At 50.3% G+C, this 22,253-nt stretch overlaps 1 protein-coding gene across 1 annotated transcript; it reads right to left on the bottom strand.

The window, feature by feature from the left end:
- Positions 1-450: 450 nt before the first annotated feature.
- Positions 451-21,960, bottom strand: NYNRIN (NYN domain and retroviral integrase containing). The gene is made up of 8 exons (XM_004390537.2): positions 21,740-21,960; positions 10,663-11,348; positions 8,981-10,543; positions 7,984-8,114; positions 7,751-7,847; positions 7,095-7,187; positions 5,038-5,139; positions 451-3,810 (listed from the first exon to the last, which is right to left on the bottom strand). The coding sequence occupies exons 1-8, from the start codon at positions 21,935-21,937 to the stop codon at positions 963-965; spliced, it is 5,718 nt and encodes a 1,905-aa protein (XP_004390594.1). The 5' UTR covers positions 21,938-21,960; the 3' UTR covers positions 451-962.
- Between the last annotated feature and the right edge of the window lie 293 nt (positions 21,961-22,253).

The raw sequence follows: 22,253 nt of genomic DNA, 5'->3' as shown, positions 1-22,253 counted from the left end.
CAGAGGGCTGTGGGCTTTGGGATTGGGTGGGGAGGGATTGGGAGGTAGAGCCACGCTGGCACCTCAGTGTGTACCAGACTCCTCATTTCAGAACCCCTCCCCCCGACCCAAAACAGAGGCCTGGGCCTCTTGATTTAGTTGAAGCAGCTCTTCAGGTAGAGATGCCACAATTGACATCGAGATCTTTGATTCCTGTGGGGTTGACACCGTCAAAACATGGAGGGAGTCATCTCCACTGGATTAAGTAAAATGAGGTAGGCTGGATCCATTCTCCCTCTTCCCCTGCCCAGGCTGACAAGTGGGCTACTTGTGGCTGACTTCCTCCCACCCCAGCTCCAAGCCACTGCCCTTCCTTAATAGCTGGGCAGGCCGGGCCTGGCCTGGCCTGAGAAAGCCACCTGTGAAGACGGGGAGCCAGCTGCCTCCCAACAGCCCATTCAATCTGTCAGCTGTGACAGCTCCAAGGGCAAAGGTCCCTAGTGAAGAGGTTGAAGGGAGGAGCCCACATTCAAGATTTCTGTTTAAGAGAAAAATACGGTTCCATTTCAGTGGACACAGGGCCACACTGTTTCATGGCTAAGATAGCCAGAAGTTAAGATTCTGGGGTGTATATGTGTGTACCCAAGCACACCTGCATGTGACAGGGAAAAGGGGATACTTAGGGAAAAGACGCTGAGCTTGGCCTAGCTTGGTAAAGGGACTTTCTACTCCCTAGGCTAAACCTGCCAGAGGCCCATATCTGATAGCCTTTGGCAGATTCTCTGAATATCTCAAACTGGAGGTATTTCCATAGGGACACTGGTCCCTAGTTCAATGCAATTCAACAAAGCTTTATGAAGCAACTTCTCTACAAAAGGCACAACTGAGGGCCCCCAAGTATGAGAGCACTGCTGGGGGCAAGGGAGGCCTAGCAGCAGACCCCCAGGAGCCCTGGGGCAGAGGGGGCTCCCCCATGCTCCCGCTCATTGCTCCAATGCCTTGAAGGAGAGGGGAGTGCCACTCTTGGCAAAGGCCTTCATCAGACTGCTGGGATAGATGCAGCCCAGCTTCTCCGGGGTCGGGAAGCCCCACACCCTATAGAGAGACAGGCTCAGCCGGTCCCCAATATAGAAGGGCCCTACCCATTTGGCACTGCTGCCATTCCTGGGGAGGGACAGCAACAGGACCTGGTCACCCACATTCCACTCCTTCTCCTGGCTCTCCCGCTTAAAACGCCTGTTCTCCACCTTCTCAGATGCCTTGTCGGCCACCCTCCAGTGGAGCTCCAGCAGTTCCCCAATCAGCTGGAGCAGGAAGACATCCATTTTGAGCCCTTCAATATTGGCACTGCTCATCTCCCACCAGAGGGGCTCGGTCAGCTTCACCTCACCCCCTGTCAGGATCTGGAATGGTGTGGCCTCAGTGGAGGAGGCCCTGAAGGCCAGGTGCAGCAAGGGCAGGGAAGCCGCCCATTTCTTCCCATGCAGGAAGATGAATTCCTTCAGGGCCCTCTTGAATTCCCAGTAGGCCCCCGAGCTCATCAGGCAGGGGAACTGAAGGTCCCTACTCAAGGAGGCTGCCTGGGCCCCCAGGGCCAGCCCACAGCTCACAAGGACATGCCGGGCAAACTGGGAGCCCTGGGCTGCCTCTAGCCTCATGGGAACACCCCACCTGGCAAACACGTGCTGCAGCAGCACCTGTGCTACAGCCGTGTGCGTGTAGGGCTTCAGTGGGAATGCCTCCACCCACCTAGTGTTGGGGTCAGCCACAATAAGCACATGCTTGTGGCCTTCCTCACTGATGGTGACTGGACCCACCACCTCGATCTGTAGGTTTGACCAGGGGGCAGTCGACCTGATGGGCCACAGGGACTCAATAGCCTTCAACTCGCTGCCTATAAGATTCCTGGGGATGCAGAACAAGCAGCTCCTGCAGTACTCTCTCACATGCTCCTGCATCCCAGGCCACCACCCCAGCAACCGCAGCTTCTTGTAGGTCTCCTCTGGCCTCTGGTGGGCCCCCACGGGGAGGTCATGCACAGAGAAAATCAGATCCCTCCGGAGTTGTCTTGGGATAACCCAGACCTTGGGCCTCTTGTCTCCCTTGAACATAAGCAGGCCACTCTCCTTGTCAAGGCTGAGGGAGTTAAAGGCAGAAGCGAAGGGTGAGGAGCTGGATAATTTCTGCCCAGCCTGCAGCTTGGCAATGATATCTGCCAGGGTGCTATCACTCAGCTGCAATGCCAGCAGGTCAGGCCTCTTGCCCTTGGTACGGGGAGACACTACAGGGACTGGTGCCTCCTTTGGCAAATTCCACCACTGCCCGCCTCCCTGGGCACCCTGTTTGGCCAGGGTGTCCACTGTCACTGCAAACAGGGACCCGCGGTAGGAGGTTCGGTAGATAAATGGGAGTGATGAGAGGCCAGAGGTGAGGGATATAATGTAGGAGAACAGGTCTGGGTGAGGTAGCGGAGCCCCATCAGAGGAGAGGAAGCCCCGAGCCCTCCACAGGGGAAGGAGCTCCCAGAGGAGGCTAAAGATCCAGTTGCAGTGGGTGAGGAAAACAACAGGGAGGCTGGACTGACCAAAGCGCTCCAGCCCACAGGCCACGGCCGCCAGGTGGGCATAGGTTGGCGTGTAAGGGGAACAGGAGAAGGAAAGGGAGACAGGGGGGCTGGTGGGAGACAGGACATAGAGGCCAAAGCCAGCACACCACTCATCCTCGCGGTAAAAACAGTAGCCTGACATGTGGATGCAGACAAAAGTGGACAAGTCAGAAAAAGGAGGCAGAACCTGGAAAAAACGAGGCATTGAGGCAGCAGGCGTCAGAAGTCGGTTTTCCCCCAGCAGGCCCTGGAGAAGGGTCAATTCCAAGGCCCTCTTGCCTTTGTCCTGTACCAAAAGGGACCATCGGATCAACCATGCTTTGGAAACCCTATGGCCCTGCCTAGCCTTGGGGTCTACAGTGGTCCGGGAGGCATAGGAAAGATCCAGGACCACCGGGAAGTCCCCAATGCAACGAGAAAAATGCTTGAGGGCCCAGGCCACCGCGTAGGGGCTGTCTCCCCCTGACTGAGGGCCTTCACTGTCCTCGTCAGGGAGGAGGGGTTTCGAGGTATAGGCTATGGGGTGCTTCCTCCCTGAATGTTCCTGGTAGAGGATAGCTGTCAGGGCTACTTTGCTCACCATTACCTCCAGGCTGAAGGGCAGCTGGGAGTTGGGGGCCATGAGGCAGAGGGCAGATACCAGGGCTCGCTTTAGGGCCAGGAAGGCCTTTTCGTGTTCCCTGCCCCACTGCCAGTCTGGCTTCTGTTTGAGGAGGCTGTGCAATGGGCCCACAAGGGCTTCATAGTCAGGGACAACATCCCGGTGGGAGTCCATGAACCCCACAAAGAAGGAGAGTGCGGTGAAGTTGCTGGGGACTGTCAGCTGGGCCAGGTGGGCCAGAACCTGCTGGCAGGGAGCCTTCCCATCCCAAGGGATGCCCAGGTAGGGAGAAGCAAACACAGGCAGAAGATCAATGTCCAGAGCCCTGTCAGGGGGGGCATTAAGGCTGAGGCACCGAAGGATCTCCTCTGACAGGGAGGGACACTCAACTCCAAACACTGATGCCAGGGAAGAGTCAAGGTCGTCTTCTTCAGCCGGTCTCTGCATCCCCTGACCCTCTCTCTGCTCCTCATCCTGCCTCTCCTTCTCCACCTTGACTTCTTCTACATGCTGCAGACTCTCCAGGGGCTCAGGATCAGCATCATCACTCAACTCAGAGATGCTGGCTGAGCTGGAAGGAAGAGTCTTCCACATCTTCAGGAAGTTGCCAATGTCGGTGTCCAACCTACATCAAAAGAGCAGAGTGGAGGGGCTGGGGGTCCTGCTGGAAGAGGGAGAAGGACAGCCCCACTCCAAGAGGTCGTCCAAAGAGAAAACCTCATCTGTAGAAACCCCACAAAGCCTCACCTATTCCTGAGTGTTCCAAATGGCATAGCCTAAGGAGCATCAGGCAGGCCCCTGCTGCAAATATGTCCTCCATCTCCCCCTGCATGTGCCAGAGCCTCCATATTCAAGATTCATCTGTGCTTTGAAGGCTTGTCAAATCAAAATCTCACTGACAGGTAACACTGAAACCAGTTTTGATCCAATGGTTTCATAAGTCTTAGATGACTGGCAGCTTGCAACGTGACCACAGGATAAGCAATGCAGGAAGAGGTCAAGAAAGGGAAGGAGAGTCTGACGAGGGACTTGGGGGACACCACAGACAAATCTCATCCATACCAATTGTTTCCAAACTGGTGAAATGGGACTGGGGGACCTGGTGCAGGAAGCAGTGCCCTGCAGAGAAGGTCCTGACCACAGTCCCCTACTGGACCCAAGGAACTGGAAGAGGGACAGCAATGTAGCTTGATGGGAGTGGAAGTCAGAGGATCTGAGTTACTGCAAACCAGTTCTGCCAGTACCAGCAAAGTGACGCTGGAAAAGTCACTTGAGTATCAGATTCCTCATCTGAAAAATGAGGATAGTGGTCATTTATATCTAACTCAAGTTGTGAGGATACAATAGGATGATGAATGTGGAAAAAAATTCCAAATGAGTATCTACTCGAGAGACAGCTCCCTTATACACAAACAATGAAACCAGAATGAGACTTCTGAAAACAGAAAGTTCACTGCAGCCTTGGTACCAATAGGATAAAATGGAAATAGTCAAAATGGCCCTCAAAAGGGGAATAAGATAAACACATTGGGTATTCATGCAAGGGAATCCCACACAGCCATTAAAGTGAGCTACACAATTAACATGGCATACATCTAGATAATTAAGCAAACAGTGAGTACAAAATGCAAGTTGCGGAAGGATACATATAAAGTAATATGTAAAGTTTTAGAACTGCAAAACCATACTGCAAGTGATTTATGGACACATAAATATGTGGTAAAAGTATAAAGACGTGAAATAGTTAAATCACTCTTCATTATAAGCACAGGACAAATGTTGGCTAGCACTAAGGGAAAGTTTCCATCAGTCCCAGGAGGGAATAGGAGGTAAAAGAGGCCTGGCCCATTACCTGTTTGGCTTCTTCAGAAACTCATCCAAGGTGGGGCCATCACGGCCCAGGGGGTCATCTGGCACCATGAAGAGATTCCCAGCAAAGGTGAAGGGCAGCAGGCTGGGCCCGGGAAAGAGGAGGCACAGTCACAGAGGAGATCTTGACCCACCCACACCCCGTTGTCACCTGGGTGTCTCCACAGCCAAGAAGGGGCTATTTCCTCCTGGGAAATAGTGGTGAGTACTATTGCAAACCCCCCCTCAGCCCCAATATCCCCCCGCCCAGGGGCTGCCTGACATCCAAGAAGAACGAACAGCACAGCCCCCAAGGAGCCACCTCACCGATCTTTAACCATAAGTTTATTCATCAGGATGTGGATCTGCTCATTGGTGACGATGATGCCATCTGTCTCCTCTGCCAGCTTTACCATGAACCTTCAGGGAAAGGGGGAGTCACTAACAACCCAGTAACCAGCCCCTCACTCCTCTTCTTAAAAAAAAAAAGTGTCCTTGCAACCTTACACTGAGGTGATAAAAATGCTACCCTTCCTAGTCAGGGAGCCAGGGCTCCAGGAACACGTCCTTCCTCGATGCGGCCAACAGGGATTCCTGAACTTCCCTCTGTCTGTTTCACCCAATAGCCACCTAGGAGGGGGAACGTAGATGCACACACACTCAACTATATATTACACACACAGGCATACACATACACAACATGTACAGATACACACACACAAACCACATATTTGTCCACATTCACACATACATATATACTGCTTCAGTTGTCACATCTGTAAATTGGAGATAAAATACCTACCCTATATTATTGTGAGGATTAAACTGAATAAGATAATGCATTTAAGTGTCTAACTCAGTGCCTGCCACACAGCATATGCATAAATATTCCATATTATTCTCCACCAATGTACAGCATCCATATACGTGCCAAGACATGTATGTATGCTAACACATATACAAACACATGCTTGGACAAGCAAATCCATTTTCTCGAGGATCATTTCTTCCCTAAAGTGGGGTGTGACCAAGAAAGAAAGCAAAGGTGAACTACTTCTCAATATTCCCTGAAGGTTTCCATTCCCACTACCCCAGCATGCTATTCCACAAGTGCCCAGTAGAGGGTCCTCTGTAGAAAAGCCTCTTCCCTCAAACCCAGGCCAGTATTCAGAGGCACTTAAGAGTCCTTACCAGTATACCACTGCTCCTCACCCTGGTGGCATAGTGGTTAAGAGCTATGGCTGCTAACCAAGAGGTTGGTAGTTCGAATTCACCAGCTGCTCCTTGGAAACCACACGTGGCAGTTCCACCCTGAATAGGGTCACTGTGAGTTGGAACCAACTTGACAGCAACGGGTATGTTTTTTTTGGTTTTTAGAGTCCTTACCTTGGTGGCTTAGTGGTTAAGTGCTACAGCTGCTAACCAAAAAGTCGGCAGTTCGAATCCACCAGGCGCTCCTTGGAAACCCTATGGGGCAGTTCTACTCTGTCCAGTAGCGTCAGTATGACTCCAAATTGACTCCATGGCAAAGGGTTTTGTAGAGTCCTTACCCAGAGGGCTAGCCCTCCAAGGGTGAGTGCCTGAGCTGCCCTGCCAGCTCTCCCAGGCTGAAAGCTGGGTGGGTGCTGGGTCTTTGAAGAGTAGGGAAAAACAGAACATCTCCCTGCCAGGGATGGGAGGTGCCTAAGGAAAGCTAAGACCTCAGTTGGCCCCTAACATTGACTCCAGCTTGGGGCTAGTGACTATGGCAGGCCCCTCTCTGCCCTCAGTGTCAGGACTACAGCCTCCCCCAGACCCGAGAGGCAACGTGAGCCCAGCACATTAGTCCTACAGCTATGGTGTGGGCCCGGGAAAGAGGAGGCACAGTCACAGAGGAGATCTTGACCCACCCACACCCCGTTGTCACCTGGGTGTCTCCACAGCCAAGAAGGGGCTATTTCCTCCTGGTGCATAGTGGTGAGTACTATTGCAAACCCCCCCTCAGCCCCAATATCCCCCCGCCCAGGGGCTGCCTGACATCCAAGAAGAACGAACAGCACAGCCCCCAAGGAGCCACCTCACCGATCTTTAACCATAAGTTTATTCATCAGGATGTGGATCTGCTCATTGGTGACGATGATGCCATCTGTCTCCTCTGCCAGCTTTACCATGAACCTTCAGTTCATGACAAGCAGGGACACACCAGGATTCAGCTAGGGGGCCAGGCCAGCCTAACAATTCCAGAGCCCAGCCCAGGGACCCTAACCACGTACAGCCATATATACTTCCTTCCAGGTCCAGGCATGGGTGGAGGAAAAGATTGATGCAACTCCTTGAGACATTAACTGGCACCTAAAACCAGGTGCCCAGGGTACCTCTGACGCTCACTTGAAGCACTAGAAGTCACCTGAGCTAGCCTGATCCAAAGCAGCTGAGCCTCCACCACCACTCATGGGGGAAGAAAGCCTGTTAATAACTAAGGGAAAGGGAGCTCCAGCATCCCAAAGTCAGGAACGACCCTTGGCTTGGGCAGAGCCAGCCTTGGGGCCCTCTCCTTGCTTGTGTCCCTCCTTCTGCCTACAGACGGCCCGTGCCCCACCCCTTCCTCTCTGGACATGATCCCTTCTGAATTGTTTGCCTCTGTTTCCCCAGAGCAGCTGGGGCAAGACTCCAGCTAACACAGCAGTCCAGCCCAGCCCCTGGGCCCCACAGAGAGAAGGCCTGGGCAGCAGGCACACCTGTAATCGTAAGTGGTAATCTTCTTGCCATTCTCGAGCTGGGAGGGGGTGATTGAAAGCATCTTGAGGGAGTGCATCTTCGTCAGAAAGTGGCTTTCTGGGGGTGAAAGGCAGAAGACAGAGATGGTTAGAGGAAGGGCTAAGTGGAAAAGGGGGGAGGATGCAGGCAGAAAGGCAGGGAAGAGAGAAGTCTGGGGATGCTGGAGGGGCAGGGTGGGCAGGGGACAGCTCACCTCTCACCCTCCGGTTCTTCTTCAGCTGCCAGGTGGGCACAAACACAGTGACCTCTCGGTGTCCCCGGTTCCAGAAGAACTGCACCGCCATGGCAATGCCACGGCAGGAGAAGAAGTGCTGGAGGCCATGCCTGTGGGGCGGCCAGGAGTGAGGGGGCAGCCTCCTAAGCCAGGAATGGCCCTGCCTCACACTCCTCCTCAGAGCCAGCCCTGTGGGGCAGCAAAGTGGGCAAAGACTAAAACAACGAGCACCCTTCTCCCTCCATTAGCAAACATTCTGTGAGCACCTACTGGGTGCAGGGCACTGCCAGACATTATGCATGGGTGTGTATGTGCATGTGTGCATGTGTGTGTAGGGGTGGTGGGGGCAACAGGAGGAAGAGGACAACCTCTACACTCAAAGAGCTGATTTATTTTAGAGGCTGGAAGCAAACATTTGCTAATCACCGGCTGGGTGCTGGGTGTGTGCTCAGCACAGATAACTACCAAGTGGCAAACTGAGTGGCATCGTCAATAAGTGCTGTGAAGGGAGGGCAGTCTCTAAGGACTGGCGAGGTCAGGAAATGCTTCATGGAGGAATTACACTGGGCCTTAAAATTTGGTTAAAAGTTTAAAAGCTGGCCTGGGGTTGACAGATGCCATCCTGTGTGAGTCAGCTTGGAAAAAGCATGGCCTTGGCGTTGGACAGACCTGAACCCAAAGGCCAGCTGGCCCCTTATTGGCTCTGGCAGCTTGGGCAAGATTCTTCACCTTTCTGAGCCTGTGTTTGCATCAATCAAGGAGAGAACAGAAACCTACCTTTGCAGGGCTCCTGTGAGGATTCAAAGCACACGCCCGGCATGCAGTAACCACTCTACCTATTCCCCTTCCCTCCCCCATCATTTCCCCATTTGAACCCTATGTCACCATGAGGTGCCCCCACTCTATCTCCCAGGGATGCCCTGCCCCAGCTCTCCAGCATCCCCAGCCCACCCCAAGCCCGCCCGTGGCTACTCACACCATGGCCACGCTACTGCCATCAATGACCACTCGCCGCAAGCCCTGGTCTCCAGGTTCCCCCGACAGGCTCAGCTCGAAGGGTGTATTCAGGGCCTCGTGGTACCTCTGGAAGCTGGTCACTGTGCCATTCCCCTGCGAGTGGCAAGGCGGTTGCCTCGGGGCCCCTTCCCAAGCCCCCGGGAGACTCTCCATCTGAGGACAGTGCTGACTGCTGGGGACCAGGGTGTTGTTGGACTGGTAACTCTGCCTTCTGGCCTCCCCCTGGCCCTTTGGGAAGGTGGCACTGCCCTTTGATGAAGGCTGGACCTCACTCAGGAGTTTGGCTACATCCAAGGTCGGCCCTGAACCCGGGGGTGCCTTCTGAGCTGCTGGTGTTTTGGGAGCTCTGGATGCTTTGGAAACTGCAGGTATTTCGGGGACTGCAGGTGCTTTGGGGGCTGCAGGTATTTTGGAAGCTAAAGACCCTGTTTTAGCTGCAGGTACAGTGTGAGCTTTGGACATTTTGGGACCTGCAGGTGATGTTTTCACTGCAGGCATCTTTTGAGCTGTGGGAGTTTGAGGGGTTGTGGGCACCATTTGAGTTGCGGGTGCCGGTTGACCCACGGCTGCTTTCTGAGCTATGGGCACCACCTGAGCTGCTGGCTTTGTCAGAGCTGAAGGCACTTTGTGAGCTGCAGGTGTTGTGTGGACTGCCGGCATCATCTGAGCTGGGGGCACTTTTGGGGCGGCATGCAGCATTTGAGTTGTGGCTGTTTTCTGAGCTGTAGGCACCACTGCCACCATGGGCACTTGCAGAGTTTCAGGCACTGTTTGAGCAACAGGTACAGACTGGGCTGTCATGGCCAGGGGTCTCTCTTGATCTGGGGGCATCCTTTGTCCTGTGGGTCCCACTGGAAAGGGTCCCTCTTTTGGCCCCTTATAATCCCGTTGCATATTTCCTTGATCCCCTGGCTCACCTATAGCTTGAAGTTGAGGTGTAGAGGTAGAAGGTAGCCCTATCTGTGCCAGTCCTGGGCTAACTCTGTCCTTTACACCTGAGTCCCCTCGGACCACCAATAAACTCATGACTTTTTGGGGGGTCTCTGGCCTCCGGCAATTCTGTATGGCCAGCTTTCCTCCCAGCCCACCATCTGGTCTACAAGGTGGGCTTTCCACACTGGGCAAAGGCTTCCACTCCAGATTTAAGGGCAAAGGGTTCTGCCCTGGCAGCTTGAACTGAATGGGGCCTAAAGGCCTCTGCCAGAAGGGGAAGTTGAAGCACGCCTGGGACAGGAGCCACGCCAGGTGGAGAGAATGCAGTTCATTAATCCTCCAGAACGTTGCAGCAATAGCCCCCGGCCACAAGGGCCCAAAGGCTGGTCCTGGACTCCAGGCCTTCCAGGGCGGGCACACGCTCAGGGCTGATACCGGAGGCTGAAAAGAGAGTTTATCTTCCACCCTCTGGACCTGCCTTTGCTGCAACAAGGCTTGTGTGTGGTTCGCAGAGTCCTGGCTGCTTGTGGCTTGCAGTGGCCTTTCCTCGCGCACATTGTCCGTACCACCTTGGTTGTTGGAACCGACCCTATAGGAAGCCGAAGTTGTTGGAAAGGTAGGAAGGTAGCTATTACTACTTCCTTGTGGGGTGGGGTGGGAGGAGTTGGGGTAGGTTCAGAGACGCCAGACTCATTCTCCAGAGCTTACCGTACTAGCTGGTTTGCTGCCTCCTGCTGTTTGGTCTGGGCTGAGATCTCCTGAGGGCCAAGGATGCCTGAGACCAGGGGCCCAGTGGCTCCCAGGCTCGTTAACCTCTTTGAATCCTCTGGACCCCCATTCTGGAGGGTCCCCATCTCCAGCAAGGGCCCGGGACTCTCCCCCACAGACATCATGGCTGGGCCTTCCTTCTGCTGGTGGGGAGGGCAGATCAGGCGCTCTGGGTCAGAGAGGGTATCTGAGATGCCAATGCGGCCCAGCCACTGGATTATGTCCTCCTTGCCCGCAGCATCCCGCACCAGGCTCAGCAGCAGCTCCTGGACTGCAAGGGGCAGCTGTAGCAGGTCCCCTGCGTACTGGTCACCACGGATCCATACCAGGGCCCCAAAGGCCCGGGTCACCTCAGCCTCCCAGATCCCCCGGGGAGTCAGGAGAGGGGCAGGGCCCCAGCGCAGCCGTCCTACCAGCTCCTCCAGCCAGTTCTGGGTCATGATGAAAGACTCAGTCAGCCCACCCACCATAAGGGAGCCCGGGGGGCCAGGCACCAGGTAGGCCAGGGTATTCCAGCAGAGACAGTCAAGGAAGAGGCCCTGGGCCCCAAGGAAGGCGCAATGCAGGATCGGTGGGTAGCGAACCTCCTTCCACAGCTCGGGGCTACACAGGCCCTTCAGATACTCCTGGGCACAGTGGGACAAGCACAAAGGAAATCAGCCCTTTACGGGCCTGGCACTGGCTCTGTCGTACCCCACCCAGAACACCTGCCCCCACTAAGCATGTGCGGGAGGCCAGCCCCTCTCTCCTTGGTCCTGCCACCTCACACACCCATTTCTTTCCAGAGAACCCTCTGACAAAGTGGAGGAGGCCTGGAGGGGGGAGGCAGGGGAAAACCTGGATTACACTCAAGGGACCTGGTTCTAACTTGACCTCAAAAAGATTAGGTTAATTGTGGGGAAATGATCATCTTCTCAGTCTCGGCCTCAGTCTCTTCACCTGTAAAATGGCCGACTAAGCTAGATACTTCTAAGGTCCATCCCTACTATGGCATTCTAGGATTCCATAACAGCCAAGGGAGAGGGGGTGTACCCTCTACATGCCAGGCACTTGACATTGATGATTAAGCACACAAGCTTAAAGAAGACTATATAACTTTGAATTATGGCTCTGCCACGTCCTGGTTATGTGACTGGAGCAAGTTATTTATCCTGCCTGTGCCTATATTTCCTCATTTGTAAAACGGGGATAATAATAGCTCCTGCCTCGTCAGTCTATTATGTAGCTTCAGTGAGTTAACACATGGGAGTGCACAAATTTCAGAGCCATTTTACAGTCTCTGAAGGGCTATGTAGCTTGCCCAAGGACCCCCAGTTAGAGGGTGACTGGACCAGCATCACAATCCACGTCTGTCTGACTCTGAAACCACAGTGCTTTCCACCTCCGCTGGATGACTGCACAGTGACTTCAGGGTAATCCTATGGGATTCGGGCTTAATCCCCCTCCAGAAGGTCTTCTAGCACAACCTGTACCTGTAACCATGGTAACTCTGTTGCCTAGAGGAGACAGAGGAGGAGATAAGACGCTGGGCCAATGTCCAGGGGAGGCCTGCAGATATGCACAATGGCTGAACCTAGAGGAGGGCCTCTGGCTCTCTGGGCAGACTAAGCCCTCCCATTAACAGGGCTCACGCACTCAGTCTTTAGCCCTGGCTGGGATGGGTAGAAGGAGCCCTGTTGGTGCAGTAATTAAGTGCTCGCCTGCTAACCAAAAGTTTGGCGGTTCGAACCCACCAGTTGCTCCATGGGACAAAGATGCAGCAATCTGCTTCTGTAAATATTTACAGCCTTGGAAACCTCATGGGGGCAGTTCTACTCTGTCCTGTAGGGTCGCTATGAGTCGGAATTCGACTTGAGGGCAATGGTTTTGGTTTGGGTTTAGGGATGGGTAGAGGCTGGGTTGCTCCACTTTATAGCTCCAAGGGAACAGGAGTGCTCTCCTCCTAATCAAATAAATCGGGTTGATTGCATTTGCCCTCATATCCTCCCACATCCCTGTGTCTATAACAGTTAACCCTCTTCTTGCTTTCCATTAGGAAACAAATGCTCCATCAGGGATCCCCAACACCCATCCTGAAGACCACCGCAGCCCCTTGGCTCAGTTCCTAGGCCATCCTGCTCTGCCCAGACCTAGGCTTATCTCCTCCACCTGGCCCAGGCCATGGACCTCCAAACCCCACCCCAAAGAGCCTGATACACACCCAGGCACTTAGGCCCGGGTCTAACCTCTTTTCGATCAGTCTAAAACCTAATGGACATCCCAAGCCAACCCCTCCTACGTGGAACCTCACCTCATCCCACTGCCCAGCAAGGGTGAATCTGACTAGGTGCCAAATAATGCTCACATTATTCATCTGCCCCCCACATTCCAACTACATGAAAACAATATGTAAAATGAAGATATGTGCCAGGGAGGAAGATTACGGGTGCTTTCTTTCACTTTTTGCAAAGCGCTTAAATCTTTACTGTTATATCAACTGTTCAATATTTTTTAATTAAAAGATATATATTGTCGTTAGTTGCGATCAAGTTGACTCCGACTCATGTAGACCTTATGTCTAACAGAATGAAACATGGTCCAGTCCTGCACCATCCTCACAATCTTTGGTATGTTTGAGTCTATTGAGACAGATATAACTTTCAAGATAATAAATCTGAACTAATATTTATTGAGGACTTACTATGTGTCAGGCCCTTTACACACATTATCTCAAGTATTCCTCTCTGGGTCATATGAGGACATTACTATTAACCCCATTTTGGATGAGCAAGAAAGGTCACATGTCCAAGGTCACACAGATAGTAAGCTGGGCTACTCAGGCACTCTGACTCCAAAGTATGGGGTCTTACCATGATGCTGTTTATACCATAGAGAAAGAGAAGATAAGGGGAAAAAAACAGGCATTTACATTCCAGAAAATATCTACAACTTTCCTACTTAAAGCCTACCCAGACCTTTTTCCTCCAAGAGAAGAAAAGGTAGAGAGGAGGCAGGAACAAATGGACAAATAAGTGATAAAGATGAAAAGAAAATAAGCACAGAAAAAGAGCCGGGTATTTTTAAAAATATGTTACCAATGTCCCACAACCCCTTTGTCACCTTGTAAATTAAATCAAAACATTAACACCCAATGTTCTAATACTACTCTATACTTGATCAAGATGCTTTATTATTTAACACCAGGCTTAGGATTCTCCTTTCTCATAAGTCAATTACCACTCATTGTCTGCCTTCCAGAACCAGCTTACTCTGCAGAATACTCAAAAGGCTCAGAAAATGGCAGCACTAAGAAACTCTGGAATTGGGGGTGAAGGGGAACCTAAAATAAGGAGGACTTATTTTGAGAGATAATTGAGGAGCAGATAGATCCAGGAGCCCATTCCCCACCACAAAAGCTGGGCAAGTACCTACCCACGTCAGCAGATGGCTGGAGGTTTGTTCTCTAGAGAGTGGAAAAGAGGGTCTTAGGACAAGAGGTCAGTAAACATACTGGAGAACATGCGTATCATACTAAAAATGCAGGAGGAGTGAGGAGGTCGAAGAATGATGTATACAATGAAGACTGAATGCAGAGAAACTCATTCTTCCATTCAGAGCATGGGCATCCAGACCCTGACTCTGCAGGCCAGAGAGGGATACATTCTGGGAAATCTGATCAGCCCAAAAGCAAAAGGCTAAGAGTCACAACGTGGGTGCCCTAGCAGGCAATGCCCCCAAATCTCTGTACATTCAAGCTCAAAATCAACAAGCCTTGCCCACAAACTGTCAATCAGGTGTCTCTTCTACACTCTTAATCATAAAGAGACAAGCAAGGATTACAAGCAAGGAAAACTCTAATGTGAAATGTAACGACCAAAACATACAGATAAAAAGCAACCTGAAGGAAAAGAAACTAGGTAGAGACAAAAACATCAAAATGTTTACTATCATCATTCTCTTCAGAGAAACAACAGAGAAGACTGAATACGCTAAACAAGAATAGGATGCTATTTTTTTTTAAAAAAATTGAGAGAGAACATAAAAGAGTCCTAGACATTAAAAATACGATGGCAGAAATGAAAGACCAAAGAAAAAGTGTAGAAGATAAAGCTGAGGAAATCTCCAGAAAGCAGAGCAAAGTCAAAGAGTCGGAAAATAGGAGAAAAAATTAAAAAAGTAGAAGACCGTTCAAAAAGCCCAATGTCTTGAATAGAAAGAGATGCCAGATAAAACACAGGGAAAGAAATCATTCACAAAAGTGTTTAAAGAAATGTCCTAGAATATATCCTACAGAAATAAGAGCCATCACACGAGTAGACATATGCACACCCATGTTCATTGCAGCACTGTTCACAATAGCAAAAAGATGGAAACAACCTAGGTGCTCATCAACGGACGAACGGATAAACAAATTATGGTTTATCCACACAACGGAATACTATGCAACAATAAAGAACAACAATGAAGCTGTGAGACATCTTATAACATGGAGGAAGCTGGAGGTCATCATGCTGAGTGAATTTAGTCAGTCACAGAAGGACAAATATTGTATAAGACCACTATTAGAAGAACTCAAGAAAAGGTTTAAACACAGAAGAAAACATTCTTTGATGGTTATGAGGGTGGGAAGAGAGGGTGAGGGTTATTCACTAACTAGATAGTAGACAAGAATTATCTTAGGTGAAGGGAAGTACAGCACACACTGCAGAGGAAGTCAGCACAACTGGACTAAACCAAAAGCTAAGAAGTTTCCTGAATACAATCAAACACTTTGAGGGATAGAGTAGCAGGGGCAGGGGTCTGGGGACCATGCTTTCAGAGGACATCTAGGTCAATTGGCATAACAAAGCTTATTAAGAAAATGTTCTGCATCCTACTTTGGTGAATGGCGTCTGGGATCTTAAAAGCTTGCAAGTGGCCATCTAAGATGCATCAATTGGTCCCAACCACCTGGAGTAAAGGAGAATGAAGAACACCAAAGACACAAGGAAAGTATTAGCCCAAGAGACAGAAAGGGCCACATAAACCAGAGACTTCATCTGCCTAAGACCAGAAGAGTTAGATGGTGCCTGGCTACCACCAATGACTGCCCTGACAGGGCACACAACAGAGAGTTCCAGATGGAGTAGGAGAAAGGTGGGGTGCAGAACTCAAATTCTAGTAAGACCAGACTTAACTTTTCCGTGGAAAAGCATGGCCCCTAGATTTTCTATCAGCTCAGAACTAAAACAATTTCTGAGGCCAACTCTTTAGACAGGGATTGGATTGGACTGTGGGACATAAAGTGACACTCATGAGGAGTGTGCCTCTTTGCTCAAGTAGATACAAGAAACTAAACAGGCAGCTTCTGTCTGGAGGTGAGCTGGGAAGGCGGAGAGGGTTAGGAGCTGGTTGAATGGACATGGGGAATCAGGGGTGGAAAGGAGGAGTGTGCTGTCACAGTATGGGGAGAGCAATTAGAGTCACATTTAACAATGTATGTATAAATTTTCATACGGGAAAAAAACAAAAAATGTCCTAGACCTGAAGACCATGAGTGTCCATATCTGAAGGGCCCACCGAGTACCATAAACTATGGATGAAAACAGACCCCCACAAAGGCACATTTCTGGGAAGCCTCAGGACACTAGGGAAAATGAGAATATCCCACAAACTTCCAGGGATAAGAAAACATCACATACAAAGGACCAGGGACCAAAATAGCTTCAGACTTCTCAAAAGCAAGAAGTCCATGGAGTGATGTCTTCACATTTCTGAAAGAAAATACTTTTCCATTTATAATTTATTTATATTTTATAAATATGTTTCTAAAATCCATTTATAAAATCATAAAAATATTTTTTAATGAGAAACTATTTGTTCTGTAAACCTTCATCTAAAGTACAAAAAAAAAGAATTATCTATGTGAGATCAAATTGACAACAGCAACTCAAAAGGTTTGATGGGAAGCCTAGGGGACAGAGAGTTGAAGATAACAGTGATGGAATAATTTGGAAAAGGATAGTGAGAATAGCAGCACAACTGGAAGAATGTAATCAATGTCACTGAACTGTACATGTAGAAATTTTTGAAATGGTGTATCTTTGGCTATGTATATTTTCACCAAAAAAAAGGTCCTCCAAGGTTGAGAAGGGAGAGTGTTGACATGTCATGGAGTTATTAACCAATGTCATAAAACAATATGTGTACTGACTGTTTAATGAGAAACTATTTGTTCTGTAAACCTTCATCTAAAGCACAATAAAAAAATTTTTTTTTAGATTGTAAAAACATTTTTAAAGACAAACTACAATCAAGTGACTTTCAGATATGCAAGGTTCTCAAATTTTACTGCCTATAAAACCTTTCTCAGGAAGCTACCGGAGAGCATTTTCTAGCAAATCAAGGAAGGAAACCAAGAAAGGAGATCCATCAGAGGAAAGAACTAGGACAAGACAATATCATTCACATTAAGACATTCAAGAAATCATTACCGAATACCTACTATGTGCCAGGTTCTGTTCTTGGACAGCGATTGTCCCCAGGCATAGAGGACAACTAGTTCAGATTGTAGACTATGACTCAAGAGACAAGCATGTTGAGAGCAGCTGTCAGCATACCTTCTACCATTGCATCATCTTTTTAACCTGAGGAAACTACCGAAGGATGTGCTCCACCAAAACCCAAGAAAGAGGAAGACACGTGGTCCAGGACACAAGGCACTTAACAAAGAAAAAGATAAAGGAATGCCAAGGATGACGGTAAGCTGAAGTCTCTGGCTGACAGCTGTGCAGGCCCGGAAAGCAACTGACCAAGCAAGAGGGATATCTCCAAGGAAAGATTTGGAACTGAAAGAACAGCCTGAACAGAAGGATTGGTTGGCCTTGTAGAAAATTGTGTGTAAGAATTAACAAAAGGTACAAAGAAAAACAAGCAAATTGAAAAACAAGGAGTTTTTAACAAACCTCAAGGAAACCAAAAAGTGAGAAAACATAATCATAGTATAAATCAATGCTTAGATGTGAATGACATTTTCACAAGCATAATGATGCAAATACTATAATACAGATTTAACAGAAAAGTGAAATATAGTTATAATGGGAAGAGAGAGGGGACAGCAGTGTAAGGGAGCTAAATCCTCACCTATGATGACAGGAAGTACAAAGATGATATCTAAAATAGATTCATCAAAAGATAATAGTACATACATATTTTTCAAAACTACAGAGAGGTGTAGGAGCCCTGGCGGCGCAGCAGTTAAAGTGCTGGGCTGCTAACCGAAAGGCTGGCGGTTCAAACCCACCAGCCATTCCACAGGAAAAAGATGTGGCAGTCTGCTTCCATAAAGATTTACAGCCTTGGAAACTTATGGGGCAGTTCCACCCCATCCTATAGGGTCGCTATGGGTCGGAATCAACTTGATGGCAACGGGTTTGGTTTTGGTTTGGATGGAGATTTGTAAATGCCAGAGTAAATACTATTTATGGGGAGGCGCAGTGAAGGGGAGTTGGCAGGGACAGGGCAGGGAACCACTGTGTTCTGTTATTGTCATTAGTTCCCATCGAATCGATTCCAACTCATGGTGACCCCATGTGTGCAGAGTAGAACTGAACCACAGGATTGTCAAGGCTGTGACCTTTTCGGAAGCTCATCGCCAGGACTGTTTTCCAAGGCACCTCTGGGTAAATTCAAACCATCAACCTTTCAGCTAGTAGTGGAGCGTTTAACTGTTTGCGTCACCCAGGGATTCATGTTATAAGCTTTCTTAAAAATAATGAATTTTTTAAAAGTGTATTACTTTGATAAAATTAAATTTAAGTTTAAGGAGAAAAGAAGGATTAGGTGCCCCCACCAGCAGTGTGCTGGTCAATGTTTAATAATCAGCTGAGGATGGCGGCCTGATTTTTACTATTTGCCAAATACTATGATGTAAATACTACCACTGTGTCCAATTTCAAGGTACCAATGGGACTCCACTGGATTCCAAAATTCCTAAAATTTTAACAATGGACCGGTAGGAGCCATCTCCGGCACAGCCAACTTCCACTGCACTGCTTACAGTTAGTGTGGAGCAAGACAGACTGACTTCCAGGGACAGATCAACTTCCATTTGGCAGCCAAGCCAAAAAGCAGTAAGTCACACCCTGTCCCAGGGCTCCAGAAGTCTCTCTTTCCCATTGCCACTGCCCCTGAGCTCCTGATTACCTCCCTCCATTGGCCCCCAAAAAGCAGAGACATCAACATGTCACCTCTCCTCTCTGCTGCTCAACTCACCCCCCACCCCATCATAGCCAACGAGGGCAGAAGAGCTGATCAGGGCTTGTCCCTGGGTTGTTAGGATCATTAGTAAAACCCTTCTTTCCACTTGGAGTCCTGGTGGCACAGTAGTTAAGTGCTATGGCTGCTAACCAAAAGGTTGACAGTTCAAATCCACCAGCTGCTCCTTGGAAACCTACGGGGCAGTTCTACTCTGTCCTATAGGGTTGCTATGAGTCAGAATTGACACAATGGCAACTGGTTTTCCACTTGCTGATTTCACCTCTGAGGCCAGGCCTCCCCAGTGTTGGTTTTTGCTGCCTGGGAATGTGATTTCCAGCAATGTCTTCATTGTTTTTTAAACCCCACCACAACAAAACAATTCAGAAACACTCGAGTTCTACAGAGCTTTTCCTGGAAAACCAGCATCATATAATGCAGAAATACTCCCAGACCCTTCTATACAGATGAGCTTGTATGCTTCTTGACCCCTCCTCCTTTCAGGCCCAGACTAGCCCCACTACACCCCAGTGTTCCTAGCTTCCCTCCCCTCCCCACAACCCCATTCCTACAATCTCTACTCTCACTGAGTCCTCTCTGCCAGCCTAGTGTACACAGGCCGTTATGAGAGTGCAAGATTCTGTGTCCCTACAGCTGGGATTGAGGTCAGGCACGCCACCTCCACATGGAAAACACAAGACATTATACTTGAGAAATTTAAGGGTATCAGATCACTGGCCCTTAGAGAGTTTCATTCAAGTCCCTCCCTTTACAAACAAGGACATTCAGAGAAGGACAAAGACTTACTCAAAGTAATACAGCTGGTTAACAACAATAGTAACTGACATTTATACACTATAGCTCTCCACCTTTTGCAAAAATATTTACACATGCATTATTTCAGCTGACTCTCACAAACTCTTCATGCAGTGGGTATTATTATTTTCTATTTTATAGCTGAAGAAAGAGTTTTGAGAGAGAGTAAATGAAAGTAGCAAGCCCAGTCCTGAACCCTAATCCCAAACTCTCTCTACCACACCCTTCTGTCCTGGCTGTAACTTGTTGACAGCAAATCAAACCAAATCTCCTAAGCCCTGAAACAAAGCCTTAGCCTACCTACCATCCCTGCCCTCCTGCTCTGATGTGAGTATTTTCTTTCCATTCATTCTGTGCAATAGGGAAGGAGTTACCTGGTACATTCTCCGTTATATTTCCATCTTGAACAGTGCCTTTTCCAAGGGGAAGAGAAAGGGGAATAGGGAGGAAGTGGGGGAAACTGAGGGAGCTACCGGGCACACTAACAAAGGCCTGGAATGAGAGCCTGAGGTGATGTGAAGGAGGGCAACAGTGGCCCAAAGAACCCTGAGGCAGCAATGAGCGCTGGAACAGACAGGCCTGAAGAAACTGACAGGATTTAAGCAGGGAGCAGGGGTACAGGGCACCTCAGAAAGTGCAGCCCCATAAAAGGGTGAGCTGTTGAATTTATATTAACAAAAAGATTAAGAACCCAAAAGGCTCCTCTTGTTAACTTACCCCATCCCAGCTACTGATAACTCTTACCCTGAGGGGCCCCTGCACATCTGTTCTCAGGGCAAGCACCCCTCCCCTCCCCCAGCACCTCTGTCAGACTTAGTAAAGCTGCTGACGCAGCAACTCAACAGAGGGGCTGAGGGAGGAACTTCCTGGCCTGCAGGCCTGCCTGCCTGCCTGCCAGCATTCAGGGCTTCCCCTCCCATGGCCTTGACCAATTGGGATATTCGGTATAGATCCAACCAGGGAAAGTGTGTGTGCTGGAAAGCCGGGCGGGCGGGGGCTGTCAGTCTAGAGCAGAGGGAGGCTGCAGCATTCCTACCAGGAAGAGATAAGAGAATCAGGGGGAAGAGGGAGACCTTGGCCACGATTAGGGGACAGGGAGAACCTCAGAGGCCAACTGGGAGGGGAAGCTGTGAGAGAAGCCAGGGAGAATGCAAGAGAGGCCCACTGTGACCTGGCCTGTCCAACGTCCAGCCCCACACAGCAGACCTTTAATCTGAAAGCTCACGGCCCTCCTCTCAGATTGATAACCCCCACCCACCCAGGACTAGTGCCTTCCAGAGCAGCCGAACCCTCAACCCTGGACCCCTTCAGAAATCTGTCAAGGATGTCAAAGAGTATAGGCAGGAAGCCCAGAGCCCTAGGTTTTGGTCTCAGCCCTCAGCACTCCTCACCAACCAAACCCTGAGCACTCAGGCAAGCCCCTTTCTCTCTTTGGTCCCAGTGCCTCATCTGTGAAAGGCCAGGGCTGCTCTAGAAGAGTCTCTAAGGTCCCCTCCAGTCCTAACACTCTGAGAGCCTCCAAGGGGCAATCCAGGATTTAAAGAGACTTAAAAAAGGACAGAAGGAACTAGGCCTTCCAGAGTCTTGGTGGAGAACAAAGGGGGCGTGTTCTAGAAACCACGGAAATGCAGGACCTTAAGTTGCTCCCCCAGTGGACGAATGGGCTATAGGTGCTGGGACCCCAAGGGGCTCATGAGGGAGGGGGAAGGGGACACACACCGTGGAGACTCTTTCAGCGCAACTTGAAGGATAGAGCGACATGCAAGAAAGGGGCGGGACAGAAAAGAAAGAAGGAACCAGAGGGAAGGAAGGGTAGAGAAGCAGAGAAGGCTGCAGATCTGGAAAGGCCGGAGGATGGCCCAGTACCTGCCCGCCATACTGTCGAATCCAGGTCGGGGTACTTCTGGGGACCACCATCTCCCAAGAGGCAGGGGAGAGGAAGGAGCCCGGCTGGCAGGGATGGTGGGGGTGGAGAGAAGCTAGTTACCTTGGCTTTGCTCATATTCTCCCGGGGCCCCTCGAGCTGCAGCCAGAAGTAGGGGGTGTCCGGGCGGCTCTGAAAGGCGTTCAGCTTGACTCTGAAGATGCGCTGCACTTGCAGCCGCTGTCGCTGCACCCGTGCCTTCGATTTGGTCTGCACCATGAACCATTCCTGCGCCGGAGGGTCGCCCCCGGACAGGAGCATGGCTGCCCCGCCCGCCCCTGGAGAGAGGGAGACGGCAGTGTCAGCGAAGTCCCAGCGCTGGAGGCGCCTCGTGCCCCCGTCGGGGGAGCCTACGCCACGCCCCCTCCCTCCGGAGTACCCTCGCTAAGGCCTCCTTCCCCCAGGCTCCCGGACCCACCGGCCACGGCTCTAGCGTCCGCCCTCCCGGGCTCTGATCGTTTCGGCGGCGGCTCCCGCGACAGTCTCTTTCTGCCAGGGGTTTCAGCTGGGGGTGGGACTGGTCCGGCTCCCGCCGCCCTTCCCTCCGCCCTAAACCTGTCCCCGCCGCCACTCTGCC

The sequence above is a fragment of the Trichechus manatus genome, unplaced genomic scaffold (genome assembly GCF_000243295.1).
Source record: "Trichechus manatus latirostris isolate Lorelei unplaced genomic scaffold, TriManLat1.0 scaffold00305, whole genome shotgun sequence".
Classification (NCBI taxonomy): domain Eukaryota; kingdom Metazoa; phylum Chordata; class Mammalia; order Sirenia; family Trichechidae; genus Trichechus; species Trichechus manatus.
Note: the sequence above shows the minus strand (reverse complement) of the source record. Positions and strands in the feature narration are given on the sequence as shown.

Excerpts from the sequence above, each read along its gene's own strand:
- NYNRIN (XM_004390537.2), bottom strand. The coding sequence starts at position 21,937 with ATGCTCCTGTCCGGGGGCGACCCTCCGGCGCAGGAATGGTTCATGGTG. Across the intron at positions 10,544-10,662 it reads GCAGCAAACCAGCTAGTACG|GGTCGGTTCCAACAACCAAG; the intron begins GTAAGCTCTGGA and ends GGCTTCCTATAG. Across the intron at positions 7,188-7,750 it reads ATTACCACTTACGATTACAG|GTTCATGGTAAAGCTGGCAG; the intron begins GTGTGCCTGCTG and ends CATGAACTGAAG.